At 43.2% G+C, this 16979-nt stretch overlaps 3 protein-coding genes across 4 annotated transcripts; 2 read left to right on the top strand and 1 right to left on the bottom strand.

Moving 5' to 3' along the window:
* Positions 1 to 4: 4 nt before the first annotated feature.
* On the bottom strand, positions 5 to 3444 carry EIF2B1 (eukaryotic translation initiation factor 2B subunit alpha). The gene is made up of 9 exons (XM_065739148.1): positions 3419 to 3444; positions 3236 to 3337; positions 3020 to 3156; positions 2827 to 2943; positions 2005 to 2117; positions 1753 to 1821; positions 1083 to 1158; positions 802 to 927; positions 5 to 378 (listed from the first exon to the last, which is right to left on the bottom strand). The coding sequence occupies exons 1-9, from the start codon at positions 3429 to 3431 to the stop codon at positions 223 to 225; spliced, it is 909 nt and encodes a 302-aa protein (XP_065595220.1). The 5' UTR covers positions 3432 to 3444; the 3' UTR covers positions 5 to 222.
* Positions 3445 to 3523: 79 nt separating this feature from the next.
* GTF2H3 (general transcription factor IIH subunit 3) lies at positions 3524 to 7901 on the top strand. Of its 2 annotated transcripts, XM_065739146.1 has the most exons (13): positions 3524 to 3533; positions 3686 to 3765; positions 4394 to 4500; positions 4926 to 5089; positions 5328 to 5390; positions 5610 to 5639; positions 6070 to 6098; positions 6183 to 6257; positions 6713 to 6766; positions 7090 to 7158; positions 7264 to 7399; positions 7478 to 7514; positions 7596 to 7901. In XM_065739146.1, the coding sequence occupies exons 1-13, from the start codon at positions 3524 to 3526 to the stop codon at positions 7663 to 7665; spliced, it is 924 nt and encodes a 307-aa protein (XP_065595218.1). In that variant the 3' UTR covers positions 7666 to 7901. The 2 variants fall into 2 exon arrangements, with proteins under 2 accessions (XP_065595218.1, XP_065595219.1); XM_065739147.1 differs by lacking the exons at positions 3524 to 3533; positions 3686 to 3765 and adding an exon at positions 3842 to 3901.
* Positions 7902 to 8749: 848 nt separating this feature from the next.
* Positions 8750 to 16926, top strand: TCTN2 (tectonic family member 2). Its single transcript, XM_065739145.1, has 18 exons — positions 8750 to 8876; positions 9089 to 9202; positions 9617 to 9690; positions 9977 to 10172; positions 10399 to 10499; positions 10732 to 10928; positions 11161 to 11284; positions 11888 to 12023; positions 12670 to 12735; positions 13408 to 13536; positions 13810 to 13887; positions 14150 to 14230; positions 14663 to 14774; positions 15104 to 15207; positions 15569 to 15725; positions 15956 to 16081; positions 16410 to 16498; positions 16760 to 16926. The coding sequence occupies exons 1-18, from the start codon at positions 8798 to 8800 to the stop codon at positions 16873 to 16875; spliced, it is 2079 nt and encodes a 692-aa protein (XP_065595217.1). The 5' UTR covers positions 8750 to 8797; the 3' UTR covers positions 16876 to 16926.
* The last annotated feature ends 53 nt before the right edge of the window (positions 16927 to 16979 follow it).

Below are 16979 nucleotides of genomic sequence, written 5' to 3'. Positions count from 1 at the left end.
AGATAATTTATTTAAGGCGTTCAGAAGCTGCAGCAACTTGGATTTTTTTGCTTTAAACAGTGGTCCATCTGCAGGCACTGCCTCAACTCAGGAAGGCAGTAATGACATGAATCCTTTCTTGGTGTCTCCTCACCACGTCCACCCAACTTGTATCAGCTCCCAGGCTCTCAGAACTGTGATAGTCACCAAAGATGGTACACAGTGCACACCACATCCATTGAGTTACAGGTACAGTTTAATGAGTTCATCGCTGACAGCTGATGGAGTTAACACACCAAGGTCTGTAAACAGTAATGTAATCAGCGATGGGGACGTGTAGTCAATCCAGGGATGTTCCTCTGTTAGATTCTGACTTGTTTTCAGAGTGTCTGCTTTGTACTAGAAGGAAATGAGACTGTTAATTGTTACACAGCTGCAAACGAAAACCTCTCTTGGCCAAGGGCAGTGCTATGATCCTCAGCAGATGTTTGTGGTAAAACAGAAGGAAGAAGACTGTGTTAAAGTGAAGCATACGCTGCCACCTTGGTCCCAAGTGTTCTATACAACAAACAACTTCTAGTTCTGAAGTGTCTTGATGGAGCTGCTTCTTGCCCATGGCTACTCCTCTGCCCCAAAGGAACTGCTTTCCTAACTCAGTGAGAGTATTAAGACAAATTGTGGCTGCTGGACACAGAGCAATTATTGTGTCAAGTAAACTACAGTAGAGGGATCCAAATGAATGAAGGTGTGCTTAGAAGAAAATTATTCGCAGACATGTAAGTGGATCTTAGTTTGGCAGGAAGCAACCTGAATTTCTCTTACCTTAAACTTATCTGGGACGTCCTGCTGATTCAGAGGGAAGAGTCTTACAAACTTGAAGCTTTCTGCTACCACATAAAATGGCTTATTCTGAGCTTTGGCACACACAGCAATCTGATTGGTGCCAATCTGTGGACACATACAGAAAATAGCATATTAATATTAGTACTAATATGACTTAATATTGCCACATTTCCAACAAAAACAGACTTACACTGATTAATATCCAAGAAAAATGTTAACAGTGTGGAGTTTACAGAATGGTGCCACAGGTTCTCTTTTACCTTGTTAATAATGCCTCCGCTTTCAACTACACCTTCAGCACCAACTAAGACCAGGTCCACTTTCTCCATAATATAGCTGTTGAAGGAGGGGAAAAAATGCAAGTCTTAGTAAATAATGTGACAGATGACTCGATGAACACAACAGAGAGAAGGAATTCAAACAGCCTCTCCCTTTTCTGAAGTAGCTTTAGCTACTATTAGCTAAGTAAGACCGCATGTTGTTACACATCTTTGGAATGAGCTTTCACCTTGCTCAGCAGGAATGGTACAAGCTGTATCTGACCTTGACAGCTGTGTAAGTGATGGGAGAAACTGATCAACTGTAGTCATTACATGGCAATATATGCTGTAATTGAACATTTAGCTTAAAAACAAACAACATTTATAAAGTAGAAAAATCAAAGTAGCTTTCTTTAGTACCTCGGCTCCTCTACATCTCCCCAAGCTCTATGCTTAGTTTGATGGAGTCAGACCTAATAGGCAAACATCAAAGTTCTGGTTTTGCAGCAGGCATATTTGGTTAAGGTGTAACTTGCTTTGCTCGTTGGATGACTGTGACAAACTAAGCAACAATTTCTGTAGTTAGACCAACCTTCCATGGAATTTAAATATAACAATGTTAAAATAAAATGGGGATGAACACCATTTAAGATTTAATGATCACGCTTACCCAACTGCAGCATCCAGTATTACAGTAACAGGAATGTTCAGCTTCCTCAGGGCTTTTGCCATTTTTTGCCTATTAAGTAACAAATACAAAGCTTACAAGTCTTTAAAGACGATGCAAGAAAAAGAATATCTGAAAGAATGAAACCCATCACTACTTAAAAGGCTAACAGCTTTTCTTAAGTTAGAACAGATCTGATGCTAGTTGTAGTTTATCTTCTTAACCAAGATGAAACACAGGTTAATGAACACTTGCCCTGCTTGGTCTGGCTGTGATTCAGTAACATAAACGCTGAATCGCTTCTTTGCCTCAACAGCTGCTTGTAGCACTCTGAGGACCACTCTTGAGTAGGCATGTGTCAGTATCCTCTGTCAGAAAACATTAAATATTACTTCTGCTGAGCTTTAAAAAACATTCATTTCAGTTAGTGGTGTCGGGGCCTTTACTTCACATCTGTTAATGTTATTAACATATGATGTTATGATCTCAAACTAAAAGAGGGAAAATTTAGAATGGATCTAAGGAAAAAGTTGTTTATGATAAAGGTGGTGAGGCAGTGGCACAGGGTGCACAGAGAGGTGGTGGTGCCCTGTCCCTGCAGCCACCCGTGGGCAGAGGATGGGGCTGTGAGCACTGATGGAGCTGTGGGTGTCCCTGTGCACTGCGGGCAGTGGGACTATATGAGACTTAAGAGTCTCTTCCAACTGAAATGGTTCTTTAATTCTACAATGTTGCTGATTCTACAAATTGTAGGACAGTAAGCCACTCTGTGAGGTGGATTTGACATGGCAGCCCTGATGCTGCCAAGGGTCAGTATATTAAATGGCAACTTCATTTTGTGACGCTTCAGCACCACTCAGGGTGGAGCACAGGGTAACACACGGCACGGAAATAGGAGGGGACGAGATGAGCCTTTATGAAATAAAGCCATGGCTTCTGTGGGTACACAGGGATAACACTGTCCCCCTCTGCCACTGCTGCCATGGATATGAGTGCACTTCACCCCTTCCTCCTGTGCTTTCCCAGCACCGCAGGCAGCAGAGCTGTGACATGAGCAGGCTGCCGTGCCCTACTTACAGCTCCGTCTCTGATGAAGGGATGGCACAGCTTGGCGATCTTGTTCCTCGAGAGAGACACCTTCCTGAGGAAGATCTCCCCGCGCTCGATCATGATTTCTTTGCACTTGGAGTAGTCCTGGGAAAGACAGCGACTGCTGCGAGGCCGCCGGTCGGGCCTGCAACACGGGGCTCGGCCCGAGCCCGCGCCTTACCGAGTACTCCAGCGAGGTGAGGCTGATGAAGCGCAGGAAAAGCTCCCCGCCGGAGTTGACGGCCACCGACGAGTCCACCCGCGACAGCGTATCGATGGCATCGCGCAGGCTGCTCCGCAGGCCCTGGATGGTCTCTCCTGGGGGAGGGGGGCAAAGCGGCGCGGTCAGGGCCGGGCTTCCCCCGCTCGGACCCGGCCGCGGGAGGTCGGCGCCCACCTCGGTCCTGCCGGAGGAAGCCCAGCAGCGCGCGGATGGCGGCCACCGCCGAGGCGACGTCGGGGTCGTCCCTCAGCTGCGCCCTGAAGGCCTCGATCAGGTCTGAAAGGCAAAGGGCCGCCTCAGGCCCGGTCCGGCCCGGTCCGGCCCGGCCCCCCCGCGCCTCCCGCAGCGCCCCGTTACCGTCCGTGCTCATGGCCGTCCCCGCCCCGCGCGGCGCACTGTGGTGACGTAGCGCTCCACGTGACGTCATCGTGACGTCATCGGAGGGCGCCGCGGCGCGGCGGGATGGGCGCGGGTGAGCGGCGGTGACCGAGGGCTCCGGGGCTCCGGGGCTCCGGGGCTGAGGGTGGGCCGGGCCAACCCAACCCCACCCAACCCAACCCCACCCAACCCAACCCCCGCGGCTCCGGGAGCGGCCTCCTGCAGTGAGCGCTGTCTGTTTTCCAGACGAGGAGCTGAGCCTGCTGGTCATCGTCATCGACGCCAACCCCATCTGGTGGGGGAAGCGGGCGCAGGGGGAGGCTGAGGTGCGTCCCGGGCACTGCGCAGCGGCCACTCCGGAGGGAGTCCTCGGGAAACGGCGGTGGGAAATGCGAAAAGTGATAGCAAACGGGCAGCAGATAGGATCAGCCTTTGGTTTCTGTGCAGTGCTGGTGTCATCAGGTATCGTCAGTGTTAGGATGCTCATTTGAACGGATGTTGTGTCCAGGTGTGGAGCCCTCAGTAGAGACATAGTGCGTGCAGAGGGCCACAAAAGCCATCGAGGGGTGGGACAGCTCCGTGCGAGCCCGGGCTGAGAGCTGCGGCTGTGCGGCCCGGGAAGAGAGCGCTGCGGGTGAGCTGAGCCCGGCCCAACAGGGTCTGATGGGGTTGCGAGAAAGGACAGACTTCAGCAGCGTCTCTGTGCTAGGACAAGGGGGAATGGCTTCAAAGGGCGGGATCCAGACTGGGGATCAGGCCCAAGCTGTTACACTGAGGGTGGTGAGGCACTGGCACAGGGTACACATATGGTTCTGTGGTCATGCATTTGTCAAAGTGTTGCTTAGATGCTTCCTGTCTGAAAGGAATCTCTACATCTTGCAGTTCTAACAGCAGTTCTGTGTGTCAGTTAACTGTACGTGTCATCTTGCTGAATTATTCCTTTTTTTGGGTCAGTTCACCCTGTCAAAATGCATCGATGCAGCAATGGTTCTGGGCAATTCGCACCTGTTCATGAGTCGCACCAACAAGCTTGCTGTGATGGCGAGTCACACGCAGGAAAGGTATAGCAGCTTCACCACCACGGCTCTTTGAACTGTGTTTTCCTATGTCTGTCTCCCAATACACTGTAGGAGAGAAATGACCTGGTTCAGTGCCTTACTCAGAGCAAGAAAGAGAATGAAAGTGGCAGGAGTTTCCTATTTGGTTGACATTTTCTACAAAGATATTCACAAGTCTCAGAATCTCTGTGCAAGTGCAGGTGTGGTGTCTATTTGCCAGTTTGCTTAAAACATGTCTTAAAAGGTGGGAGGGGAACCATCCGGGGCATGAACAATTCCTGACTTGTGTAACCTCTTTAATGTCTAAAGAATTCAAATTATTTGAAAATTTACATCAAAATATTGCTGTCTGTAGTGGCTAGTGTGTGGTGGCTTTTTCCTTACAGGCCTTTAGGCAGCCATAGTGCTTTGTTCTTCCTCTCTTTCAGCCGTTTCTTGTACCCTGGGAAGCGTTGGGCTTCTGCAGACCTCTTTGGGGATGGTGGTAATTCTGTGGAGTCTAATTGTTCCGGCAGCAAGGATGGGAAATATGAGCTGTTAACAGCAATAAATGATGCAATTGCTGAAGAGATTAAAGACCTCATGACCAAAAGTAAGGAAAAGAAAATACTGGGTTTCATACACAGAATTGCAAAATGTTCTCAAGGAGTTGGAGGAATTTACTTTCTTTTGATCATTTGAATGTTAATATGTTCAGATTAGGGGAGTTTGATTGACACTGGGGGACTGCACTGATTTAATATGGCAAAGGTAAAACTGCAGCACCACGTGTGATCGGGCTTAGTGAATGCTTTTGCATATGAAAGTAATTTCTGTATTTTGCATTGCAGCTGACATGGTGGGCCAGCAAACAGAGACTCTCCTAGCAGGGTCACTTGCTAAAGCACTTTGTTGTATCCTTTTGATGACAGAGTTTTCAAAGGTTTTATCTGTTTCTTTAAGGCTGTTTCTTATAACATTAATTATGCTTCAATCAAGTCATGACTATTAGTGTATTCTATATTAATTTTCACGAGTGAAACGTTTGCCTAATAAGTGTGGATCACTCTCACTGCGATTCTGGTGTTGCTTCTATGAATAGAATGTAGATTCCTTAATGTCACCTAATGTAGATATTAACAAGATGAGCAAAGAGATGAAAGGTAATGCCTTTTGAGTGCTTAAACAAAAAACTGAATAGCAGTAACAGAAAAAAAAAAAGCATATTTGCATAAAAGCAAGTTTGTGTATATACCCTTTAACTTGAGATAGGTGTTTGAAGCAATGAGTTGCTGATGAACAGCCTTCGCTATTTCTTTTTGGCTCAATACTTAATTGCTTTTGGACAATACATGAAATAGGCTCACTTTCATAACATATCTGAATTATCCTACAGATGTTTGTCACATATTTCTGCTGTTTTCTATACCAGCTGAACTATTAGACAGTTTCATACATGCGCTTTAATTGAGCTATTAGATCTGTTCTTTTGGTTGTTGGATATTTGATTAAAGTGTCAGGTACTACAGTATTGTAAGGACAACTGCAGGGGGTAGATGTACTCATGTGCTTTTATTTTCTTTTTATAATCAGCCAATCAGGAGATGAAATCAAGGATTTTGGTAAGAGCTTTGCTGTTAGCCTTCTATTAGTCTTGAAATCTATCCATACTAAATGGGCTAACAAATGTAAATTGCTTTATTTAGGTCATAAAAGCTGCAGAAGACAGTGCATTCCAATATATGAATTTCATGAATGTGATCTTTGCAGCACAGAAACAGGTGAAGCTGTTTGATATATATCATCTTTCATTAGTGTGTAAAGAGTGAGAAAAATTGTTCATTTATGTTATGACTGGGATCTGGTTAAGGAATCTTTTAAGTGAAGACCATCATGAAAAAGGGTGAAAGGTAGCCAAATTTAAAAATCAGATCCTATTGCTTCATCTTATCACGAAGCATTTGTTGGACTATTTAGAGATGGCTGTGAAAGTCTGGGCAGCAGCCTTCTGTCCTGCCTTGTGGGTTCAGTGTTCGAGATACCTTTGCTGATAGTTTTCTTACTGCCATGCATTAGAAGGGAGGTGTTAGAAATGTGGATGTTTGTTCTGAACAAGGGAAGGAGCTTTCTTATTGCTGCGGTGGTCCTGCAGCTGGTAAAACATGGATGACATTGATGTTATCCTTTGTTCCAAGCTGAATTCCTTTTTTTTTTTTGTGGATCTCTTTGCTTGCAGAGTGTTTTGATTGATGCTTGTGTCTTGGACTCTGATTCAGGCCTTCTACAACAGGTACAGGCTCCCTATTCTTATTTGCTGTTTACAGTAATTCATACTTATTTGATGCTAGATAGTTTGATGTATTTTAAAGCACTTGCATATTTTTTAAACCAGAAAAAGAGACGTTATTACACTCTTCAATGTGACAGCGTCTAGGTATTTTTATGTTGGTAAAACTCTCTCTCTTCTCAGCATTTATTTTTCAAAAAAAAGTCTTCTTGTACCCACCAGTTGTACCAGTTTATTACTGTTTTGTTCTTCTTTTGCCATGACTAGTAGAAACTGTTGCCTTCCTTTTAGTAGTGAACTATCTGATCATGCTCTCTGCTCTCCAGGCTTGTGACATTACAGGGGGCATATACCTGAAAGTGCCCCACCTGCCATCCCTCCTGCAGTACTTGTTGGTATGTCTTCACGTGCTTTTTCCTCTGTCAGATGTGAAATCTTACTGACTTCATTTACATGGCAACACAGCAATTTCCTCATTAAATCTTTCTCTGTTTATATAGTGGGTATTTCTCCCTGATCAAGAGCAGAGATCGCAGCTTGTGCTTCCACCTCCTGTTCATGTTGACTACAGAGCTGCATGTTTCTGTCATCGAAATCTCATTGAAATTGGTTACGTATGCTCTGTGTGCTTGTCAAGTAAGTTTATCAATATGCATTTACTTCCTACATTCAAAATGAACTATCTTAATGGCATCCAGTTTTTTTATTTTCCAGTATTCTGCAACTTCAGTCCTATCTGCAGTACGTGCGAGTAAGTATTTCTTGTTATTTCAAGAGTGGGTGTGAAAATACATTTGTTGTATCTGACAGTTCCTTTTTTATGTTATTTCAGGACTGCTTTCAAGATATCGCTGCCACCTGTCATGAAAGCTAAGAAGAAGAAATTAAAGTTGTCTGTATAACAATGCAATGTAAATACACTGTTACCTCCTCCTGTGGTTCCATGAAGTGGAACGTTCTTGAGAAGTTGATGGCACTTTTTACAGGATATGAAAGAGAACTGTATGCAGTCTTACTACTTTTTTACTTAAAGCGTTTAAGTCATGTTTTCTACTTAGTAACAAATCCCTGTATTAGCCGGTAATCTGTGTTGCTTTAAATTCCAATTATTCATTGTAATAAAAACCGGAAGTTACAGGTTGTTAAGATATTACGAATTAGAAGTATTCTTGCCACTGCAGTTTCAAACCTCCAAGTTATTTTGAAAGACTGATTGTTTTTAATCATATGTTGGTGCAGAGGTATGTTATGACCCCTGCTGACGTGTAGGGTCTGAATCTCAGCACTGCTATCCAAGGACTTCAGCATTCTGTGAGCTTTCAGTGGCTTTCTGGGCACTGAAATGGGGTCAAATTCAGAATAAGAAAGCCGAACGTTTCAAGATGGCTTAGAACACACCTTCCTGTTATGGGTGTTAATTCTCTGGCACGTGCACACTCATGTTTTTATATTCTTTTTTTTCCTTTGATGGTGCTTTTGGTTCTCTCCCACTTGGAGAGCTGCTGCTCAGCAGATAGCTGCCACTGGCGCAGTGATGTAGAGGTGCCCTTCTCCAGAGAAACAAGACCACATTCATTAGTGAGAAGGGGTCTCTTTGTAAAATGTAAATGTTAGATGGTTAGTCTTCAGTGTTGTGCGTTGTAACTGGAATGGTTTTGGATCAGTGTGTTATGTATCTGAGCATGAGAGCATACAGTGTGCTTCCACATGTTGCTTTGGTTAAAAGCACAACACCGCTATCTGCAATGTGTGCAGCCGTGTGTGCCACGACCCAGTGCACATCTGTCTGCGGTCAGCGCGGCTGTCGTCATCAGCGCGCAGCCTCGTCGCCAGGAGCCGTTTTGTTTGAAGGCTATATCTCGAATTCACTTTACTAAAGCTTTTGGAATAAAGTCGGCCCTTTTCTCGCAGGGCGCGCTGCGTGTTTTTGAGGCGGAGCTGCCGTCCCTCAGCGCTTCCCGCCCTCCCCGCTGCCATAGCAGCGGCACTGCCGCCTCAAGATGGCGGTCGGGCGGCGCGGCGCTCGTTGACGTCATGGCGGCCGCCGGGCTCGGCGTGCTGATACCGCTGCTGCTGGCGGCTCCGTGCGCGGGGCAGCCCCGTGGGGAGCCCGGTGGGTGGGAGGGAAAGAAAGGGAAACAGAAAGGGAAAGGGAGGAGAGAGGCGGCTGCTGAGGGGAGGGAGCCGTGCGTGAGGGACGGGATGGGCCGCGGCATCCTGCCCGCGCTGAGGGGCACGGCACGGTGCGCCTCACAGCTGTGGCGGTTTTTCGGTGTCTGTGTGTGTTACTATGTGGTTTTTTGTATTGTTTTTTTTTTTCCCCAGTCTTTCAGCCGTCGTTTATCCACATGTCTGGGCTAAGAGTCAATTCGTTTTTTCTTGGAGATTCTTCAGCCGTTAATTTTTCTATTGTTTTAGATGCTATAGATAAAGAGACAGGTAAGAATGCTCTATTGACATGCAGATTCGAAAACAAAAAACACAACCCACCACTACACTCGAATTCTTAACGTTTTTTCCTGCCACTAAAATTACCCAAATAACAGCGGTGCGGTTGGGAGAACCATCACAGGACCGTTTGAGTTGTGAGGGCCCCTCGTTGCCCCCCGGCCCCACCACAGCTCCGCTCAGAGCCCGTCCTGTCCCACTATGCAATGCTTTAATTATCACTGCAATCAGAACTCTGAAGGATTGTGTGCTCAATCCCTTATTCCTGTGCTGACTCTGTTGTCTGGGCTTAGGGATGTGACAGCTTGAAAACATGGGAGAAGTTTGAAGTTTATTTCCCCCCCCCAGTCTTTTCTAAGTGATGGTGAAACAGATGGACATACTTAAGTTTTTATTTTGATATAGGAAATTTGCAAGTTCCAAACTGCAGTGGAAGTGAAAGAGCTGGTGATTGGGATTTGAGCGTAGCACCTGGTGTGGTATGTAAAACACTGATTCTTACCTAAAATAGGAAGGCTTGACGGATCATATATTGGAAGTGCTAGTGTAATGTTACTTTACTAACGGCTCAGTTTGAGTGCCTTGCCCTTTTTGCCTTTGAAGTGTCCCATCATCTGGATACCCGCATTGGAAGTTGCTAAGGTGCAGCTTTGTTACTAGTTTCTCGTCCTCCTCTCCAGAACTGCCTATGCTTCCTGGCGAGTAATGGTAGAAAGAACTCTAATTTGATGCCAGCTGTTGAATCTGTCATTTTGTGTTTTGCAGGGTGCATCCAAAGTGACTGTAACCTTCACTAGAAATCTGCAGTTATGTTTGCCCAATGCCACCAACTGCTGCACAACACCTCTCTGTGTGGTAGAAACGCTTCAGGTTTTAGCTTGCAGTGGTTCAGTGGTGCTGGCACATCTCCTAATTCAAGCTGAAATATATGCCAACTCTTCCTTTATGGGAAATGTGTCGGGTAAGTGCTTGGATATCCTGAAAAAGAAGTGGTATTAACTTTCCCTTTACTTATAAAAAAAGAAAATGTGAGATTTGGGCAGCAATGAGAGATTAAATTTCGTTAGCATTTAAGGATAAAGAATTAATATGCAAGTGGAATAAGCTGTAGTGTGTGTGGTCTGATGTTTGCGATTCCTGTCTATGTGACCTGAATTTTCTCTTCTTTTCTTGTAACTCTTTTATAGAAAATGCATCTGTCATCCCTAACCAGGTGTTTCAGCCCTTGGGCTCGTGTCCTTGTGACTTGACAGATGGAGCTTGTGATGTTCGTTGTTGCTGTGATCCGGTACTTATTTCATATTAAACTTTGATGAAATGTTTTCAAAATTTCTATGCTCTTTCTTTTGTCTTGAGAGAGAAAGAGAGAGAATTACTGAGTATTTCAAACCGTAAGGAGTGTATGCCTGGGTTTTCTGGTATTTCTAATAGTAAATATGACATCTGTCTACAGAGCTGGCTTGGTTAGTAGTGGCTATGGTAGAGCAATTCCTGCACTAAGACGTTCTTTTCCCTTTCAGGAGTGTACACCAGACTTGAAGCAGTTATTTAAAGGATCGTGTTTCACTGGAGTGTTTGGTGGGGATGTAAACCCACCTTTTGATCAGCTGTGCTCTACACAGACAACAGAATATACTCCTGATTGGTTTCCCTTCCTTTGTGTACAGTCTTCTCTTAACAATACACCATTTCTTGGCTATTTTTATGATGGCTCTATGTAAGTCTTAAAATACTTCTTTTCTCAACACGCATTTTAGACATTATATTGAAACTGTGTAGTGTTTTTACAGTGAAATTATTTTGAAATTATAATTTTAAACTGGGGACTTTAAATGCAAATGGAGAAATATAATTGGTACTTATGAGAGTGTGGGACTTGGAGGCAGACATTTAATTACTTGTGAAACGTAGAGAGTAAAGAATTGTTTCCTTTTTGAACTTATTTGCAGTTCTGCACCTGGAGTTCCTCCATTTAAGATCCCTGTAGAAACTTCTCCTGGGAGACTTTTCACTGGTTACAGACCAGGGGATCCAATCATGACAGAGGATGATGAGTATTTTACCATCCCTCAGGTAATCACTTCATGTTTAGGAGCTTCTGATTCCTCTTGGCTCGTGTGAAATTCTCCATTTATCACATTCTTTTGTGTTTGTAACCAAGTTCTGTAACTTGCTCTTGTGAACTGGTGGAATATATTTCTCACCAAGCACAAAATCATTATTAAAAATAGTCATTATCTTTCCTAATCCCCTGCTCACCCCTCCAGATGGTAATGTTTTAATTATTTCAAGAGATAAAAACAAGATTTGCATCTCAATTAGTGGTTTGTGGCTTATTGTATTGCTGTATTTTTTCCTTTGCCTGTTGCATTGCTGATCACTGTAGTTGCTTTCTCTTTGTTTGATCTGGCTGTATTCTTTTTTTTAAGTCCTTCTCTGTGTTGCAGACTTGCTAGTTACCATTAATTTATCTAATTTTGATGACTCCAGACTGCGTATTAAAACTGATAGCTTTCAAAAGAATTACAACCAATTACAATCTCTTTTATGCAGATTACTTGTTTGTCAATCACGTGTGGCTGTAGTACATTGTTGGGACATTTTATTGACTAATGTGCTTTTTTCTTGCTGTTCATTTTAAGGCTAACATGCATGTTTCTGTTGAACTACCTGCAGCAATCCCTGGTGGGGCAGTGTGTTGGAAACGCCCCTGTGGCATACCTGCAGGACTTTGATGTGAAGTGCCTTACTGAGTTAGCATCTTACAAGGAAGGACTGCCCCATGATGTGAGAATCAACAGTGGAACAGGAGGTACACTGCGTAGCCCTGAGAGAAATGTGCTTATGTTCCCCAGAGTTGGAATGAATGAGAGGACTGTTGATATGGTAGCTACACAGCTACAGTTTGGTGTTTAGGGATGTTGCCATCCTGTTTCTGATAACCTTCTACCAAGCTTCTCCAAATTTCCCAAGCCTGAGGATACGAGAAGCAGTGGAGTTAGCCTTTGTTTCCTATTCATATGTTTCTGGTGTCTCGTATGGCTGTAAGAGGCACAAGGAAGCATCTCTTGTACTGTTTTCATATCCTTGTTGCTTCCTTGCCTCTGTCAGGAGGTGCAGTACCATCATTTTAAAAGTTAGAAGTGCTTACTTTCTGCATTACAAAAGCATAAACATATGAAACATCATTCTGGAGTTTGACATGATGCGATTACCAACATGAGGAGAGTTTATTTTATGCTACCTAATTAAATTGTCTAATTTTGTTTATCTACACTACCTCTGTAAGGTCCAGAGGTAATTAGCTATGCTTTGATAATACGTAACCTGCTTGGTCATTACCAAAATTAACTTTCTAAGTATACTCAATTTTCATAACAAAAAGGAGTGTACCTTGGATGTGATATAGTGTATGCCTCTTTTATTGGGATTACTGCAGTGGTTGTTTTTATTCTCAGAATTCATCCAACAAAATGTGATCTACAGAACCATCACTGACATGGGCAAATTCGTCACTAAAAGGGGTATGTTTCTGCTTTGTAGTTAGCATGTTTCTTAACTAACCTGGATGACACAGATGACTTCAGTGCCTGAAATGTTTACCTGTTGTGATTCCTAGGAAGGATATTGTATGTTTTCTAATATTTGGGGAAAAAAAAACCCCGACAAAAAGCCAGACAGGGCAGGCTGCCTGTAAGCAGTGGCAGGATGTGTCTGTGTTTTGTACACTCTTGTGCCTTTATAAGGATCTTGAGCCAATGAAGAAGTTTTTATTTTATAATAGTGGTTCCCAGTCTGTGGGGAGGATAATACAGATAGTGCTGAATCCATACTAATTTTTCTGGGAGATGATGGTGGGGTGAAATGAAAGGAGAGGGAATCCTGAGTCCAGAGAGCCCCAGTAGTTGATGGAGTAAAGCCTTATGATGGGCTCGTAAGGAGAGAGAGGGGTGAACTGCAACAGGAACTGGAACTGCAGGTGTTAAGAGTATTGATAAACGAAAGGACTCCACTGTCAATGCAGCACAGAGTCCTTGCATGATGAGACTTAAACAGTAAAATAAATATCAAAAAGAGGAATGATATATTTTCTGTAACTTTGATAAACATCGTAAGAGATTTTTCAGTTATTTTTCAGCTAGAGCTTTCTAATGGGCAGTGCTTTTGCTTATAGCATGTTTTCTTTTCTTGTGCAGAAGGCCTTCCTAGTGCTGGGGTTTCGTGTCAAAATGTAACTTTTGCAGAGCATTATGCATTCATTTGGGAAGATGACAACATAGAGGGAGTAAATGTCACAGTCTTCTTTGGAAGTTTATGTGATGGAGGTATCTTGACATTTATTTTACAGATTTTCTGTTTACTTTTTTGTTTCTTAAGCATGCAAATTCTTTGATAGGATATCTTCATTAGTAGTATTGATTGAAAATAATTTTCTTTGGACTCTGGAAAGAAAATGTACCAGGCATATTTCCATCAGTTTGTATTATCCTGAATGGTCAGGTGCTGATGAAGGATAGAGATTTGTATCCCATATAAACAGCATACTTGCTGCTAATTTACGTATTTGAAAGTAAAGCCATTTCTTTTTCTTTTACCAGAAATACTGACACAGAGATTCACAGCTGAATTTGTAAGCTTAAAGAGTGATAACACAGCAGACATGTCTGATAATCCAGGTATTAATGCCTTATTTTGCTTCTTAGAAGAACAGATTTTTGTACTGGCTTGGTCATTACCAGTGCCCATGTTTTATACCACTTTCACACTTACATTGGTACCCCTCCTCCCCTCTTCTTGTGTGGTCAGCTGTAATAATAGTGATTGGCTTTTAAGCTCAATATTGATTATTTAAAATGAGGCTATTGTAATGGAGAAGTCAGCATTAATATTAATGCTTATAGGTTCTTATAACGTGTTCACAATTTCTTCTGTGTTTAGGTTATCAAGTTGGAAATCCAGTGAGAGCTGCAAATATGAATGCTTCTGATACTGCTGGCAGCTTAAAAATATGGCAGCCAGGTACTGAGTCATAAGGTTGCATCCTCAACTTTAGTTAATACTGAAATGTTTTCTTCTTATACATGTTTTACTTCAGAATCTCTTCTATGTCAAACTGTGCTTTTCTGCACTATTCTGTAGCCTTTATTCAAGCTTGATTGGAGAATTTGCATTTAATGAGTACAAAGTACCTTAAGTATCCTGGAATGCTTGAGCACTCAGTATAAAATGAAGGTTTAAAATGCTGAGCAGTTGCTAAGTTCGTAAGATTGCTGAGCATGTGAATTTGCTTTCTTGGATAATGGAATTAGGATGGAGTAGACTTGATTTCATGTTTGAATTGTACTGCTTGGTGTTTTGCATCCTAACGTGTGCAATTTTTGCACAGTGCTGAGAGCTGGAGATTGAAGGGTTAGTGTGAGAATCCTCAGATAAGATCTTCTCAATTCACAGCTGACCGAGGTCTGTGTACAGAAGCTGCTCACACAGCGGTTGTGTTTGGGGTAGACTCGTTCTCTGGATGCATTCTGGAGGTTGGCATTAATGAAGATTGCAGCCTTTTAAGGTGAGCTGTGTTGATTGTTCATTTTTTACAGGTTTCTATCATCAGCACTGTTGCATTCTTTTCAGATGTTCTCCTATACGTTGCATGTTTCTGTGGTTGATGCTTTTCCTTTTTTAAAGGGAAATTTACTGCAGTGCTTTCATTCAGATTTCCCTGTATTTAGGTGAGGGTTATGCTGGAGTGGAATGCTTCTTCCCTTTAGCAGAAAATTCAGTAGCTGAGGTTTGTTTTAACTGAGTGACAGCATCTTTCAGAGGAAACAGCAATACTGTAACCCCGTTTATGCAGTGGATTTGCTTTTTGTGTGAGCTGATGTTTTTGTTTTGCAGAGGAAATGTAACTGCAAAACTGAATTCGTTAATAGGAGCTACTCATGTTGGAAAGAGAAGCAATTCCAATTCCAGTGATCTCAACGACTGGGTGGAAATTATACGTGAGTGATGGTGGTGGTTTTAGTCATAGTCCACATGGTTAAAATGTGCACTTAGAAGATCTCAGAATAAAACCAGCAGGTAATCTCAGGTGCCTGAAGATGTCTGGGTCCATCCAGATATGCACAGACACGTATAACTTCATACATACATAGTGCAGATGTGTCTAACTATCAGTCTGTTGATGTGATGTTTGGTATTTCACTCCTCTGGTGATGAACTATATGCTTCTTTATGTATATTTCATATAGAGAAAATATTTTTCTGCAACAGTTACCCATGTTTCACTGCAGTGTGACAGTAATATACGTATGGAAGAGATCATATTTTCCATAGTATCTGTTTAACTCTGTTCCTCCACAGGACTTGATCCATCTAATCCAAACGTGAGTGCAAGCCCTGGAAATCTGACAGGCACCTGTCCAGACATTCCTGCCAATCTCAACATCCGCATCATTTCTGCAGCTGTGGGGGCAGTGCAGGGGATTCCCAGGGAAGAGATCCTCGCTGTGCAGATCAGGTAGAGCACAGCTGTGTCTCTGGGAATTTGATAATAAACATTTCATTTTTGAGACTTGCTTATATCCAGATGGATTTTTACCAACGAAAATGTGTTCAATCCACCTCATGTCTGTGGTGATGAAGATCCAGTGATCATCAGCCTTCTCCTAAACGCTCCTTCCATGGCTTTGTTTAAGCTTTACATTTCCATTTGCAGCCCTCTAGTAATGGTCACACATGTTCTTCCAGTTACTCAACAGTCGTATGGCAGTTCCAGTGTGGGCTTACCTGTGGGAACACTGCCAGCCTTCTTCCCATCACTGCTTCTGTTCAGTTTATCCAGGTGCCAGCTCAGCCCCCGGCTCCGATGACCAGGTAACTTCTGTAAGCACTTTGACACTCGACATGAAGTTAAGCAGATAAAATGTAATTCACGTGGGTCAAAGGGTGATTGTGATCCACTGGAGTGCAGAGCAGGAAGGTCCTGGCACCTCCTGCATACAGCTGTGCTGCAGGGGGTTCCCTCAGAAGCCTCTGCATCACCTTGCAGAGTTAGAAAGGTGAAAGGTAACGAAGTTCTGCCTTCAGCAGAGGGAAAATGTATAGAATAACTTTTTCTTCCTCCTTAAGCTGGTCACCTATCCCCCCTTTCTTCTACTTGTCCTGCTGGCACTGTGCTTTAATGAGCACTTTTGTTTCTCAGATTTCAGATTAATTACACCGAATTTGACTGTGATCGAAACGACGTGTGCTGGCAGCAGCTGTTCTATCCACTGACACGATTCTACACAGGTAGGGATAATCAGCAACATGCAACACCACGAACTGCCTTTATTTCTTTGAAACATCACTGAGTGTGGTGAATTTTTGTGGAACAATGATCCGGAGTAGGAAATATGCATTTCAAAGTCCAGAAGTAGTCAGTTAATTTTTGTTTTCCCCGGGAATGCATTCATTTCTTAGAGTAGCAGAAGAAACGTCTCTCTTTTGGGTTGGTGTCTGTACTAAGGTGTAGCTCTCGTGCTTATAGCTGTTTGTCCTTTTCCTTTGCAGGAGAGCCGTATTCGCGGTGTCTGGCCGCCGGGCTGGCGCTGGCTTTCCTTGCCGTACTCGCAGCAGTGCTGGGGACCCCGTGCTTTTCTAAAGTGTGGGAGAATTTCTCGGTTTAAAAACGTTGATGTCGAAAGAACCGCTTTGTAAATATATATATATATGCTTTGTAAAAAGTACAGAAAGATTTTTGTTTCAAAATGAGCAGAGATGCACAGAAAAT

Source organism: Cyrtonyx montezumae, unplaced genomic scaffold (assembly GCF_038088225.1).
Source record: "Cyrtonyx montezumae isolate F1298 unplaced genomic scaffold, pur_monq_1.0 scaffold_23, whole genome shotgun sequence".
Taxonomy (NCBI): domain Eukaryota; kingdom Metazoa; phylum Chordata; class Aves; order Galliformes; family Odontophoridae; genus Cyrtonyx; species Cyrtonyx montezumae.
Note: the sequence above shows the minus strand (reverse complement) of the source record. Positions and strands in the feature narration are given on the sequence as shown.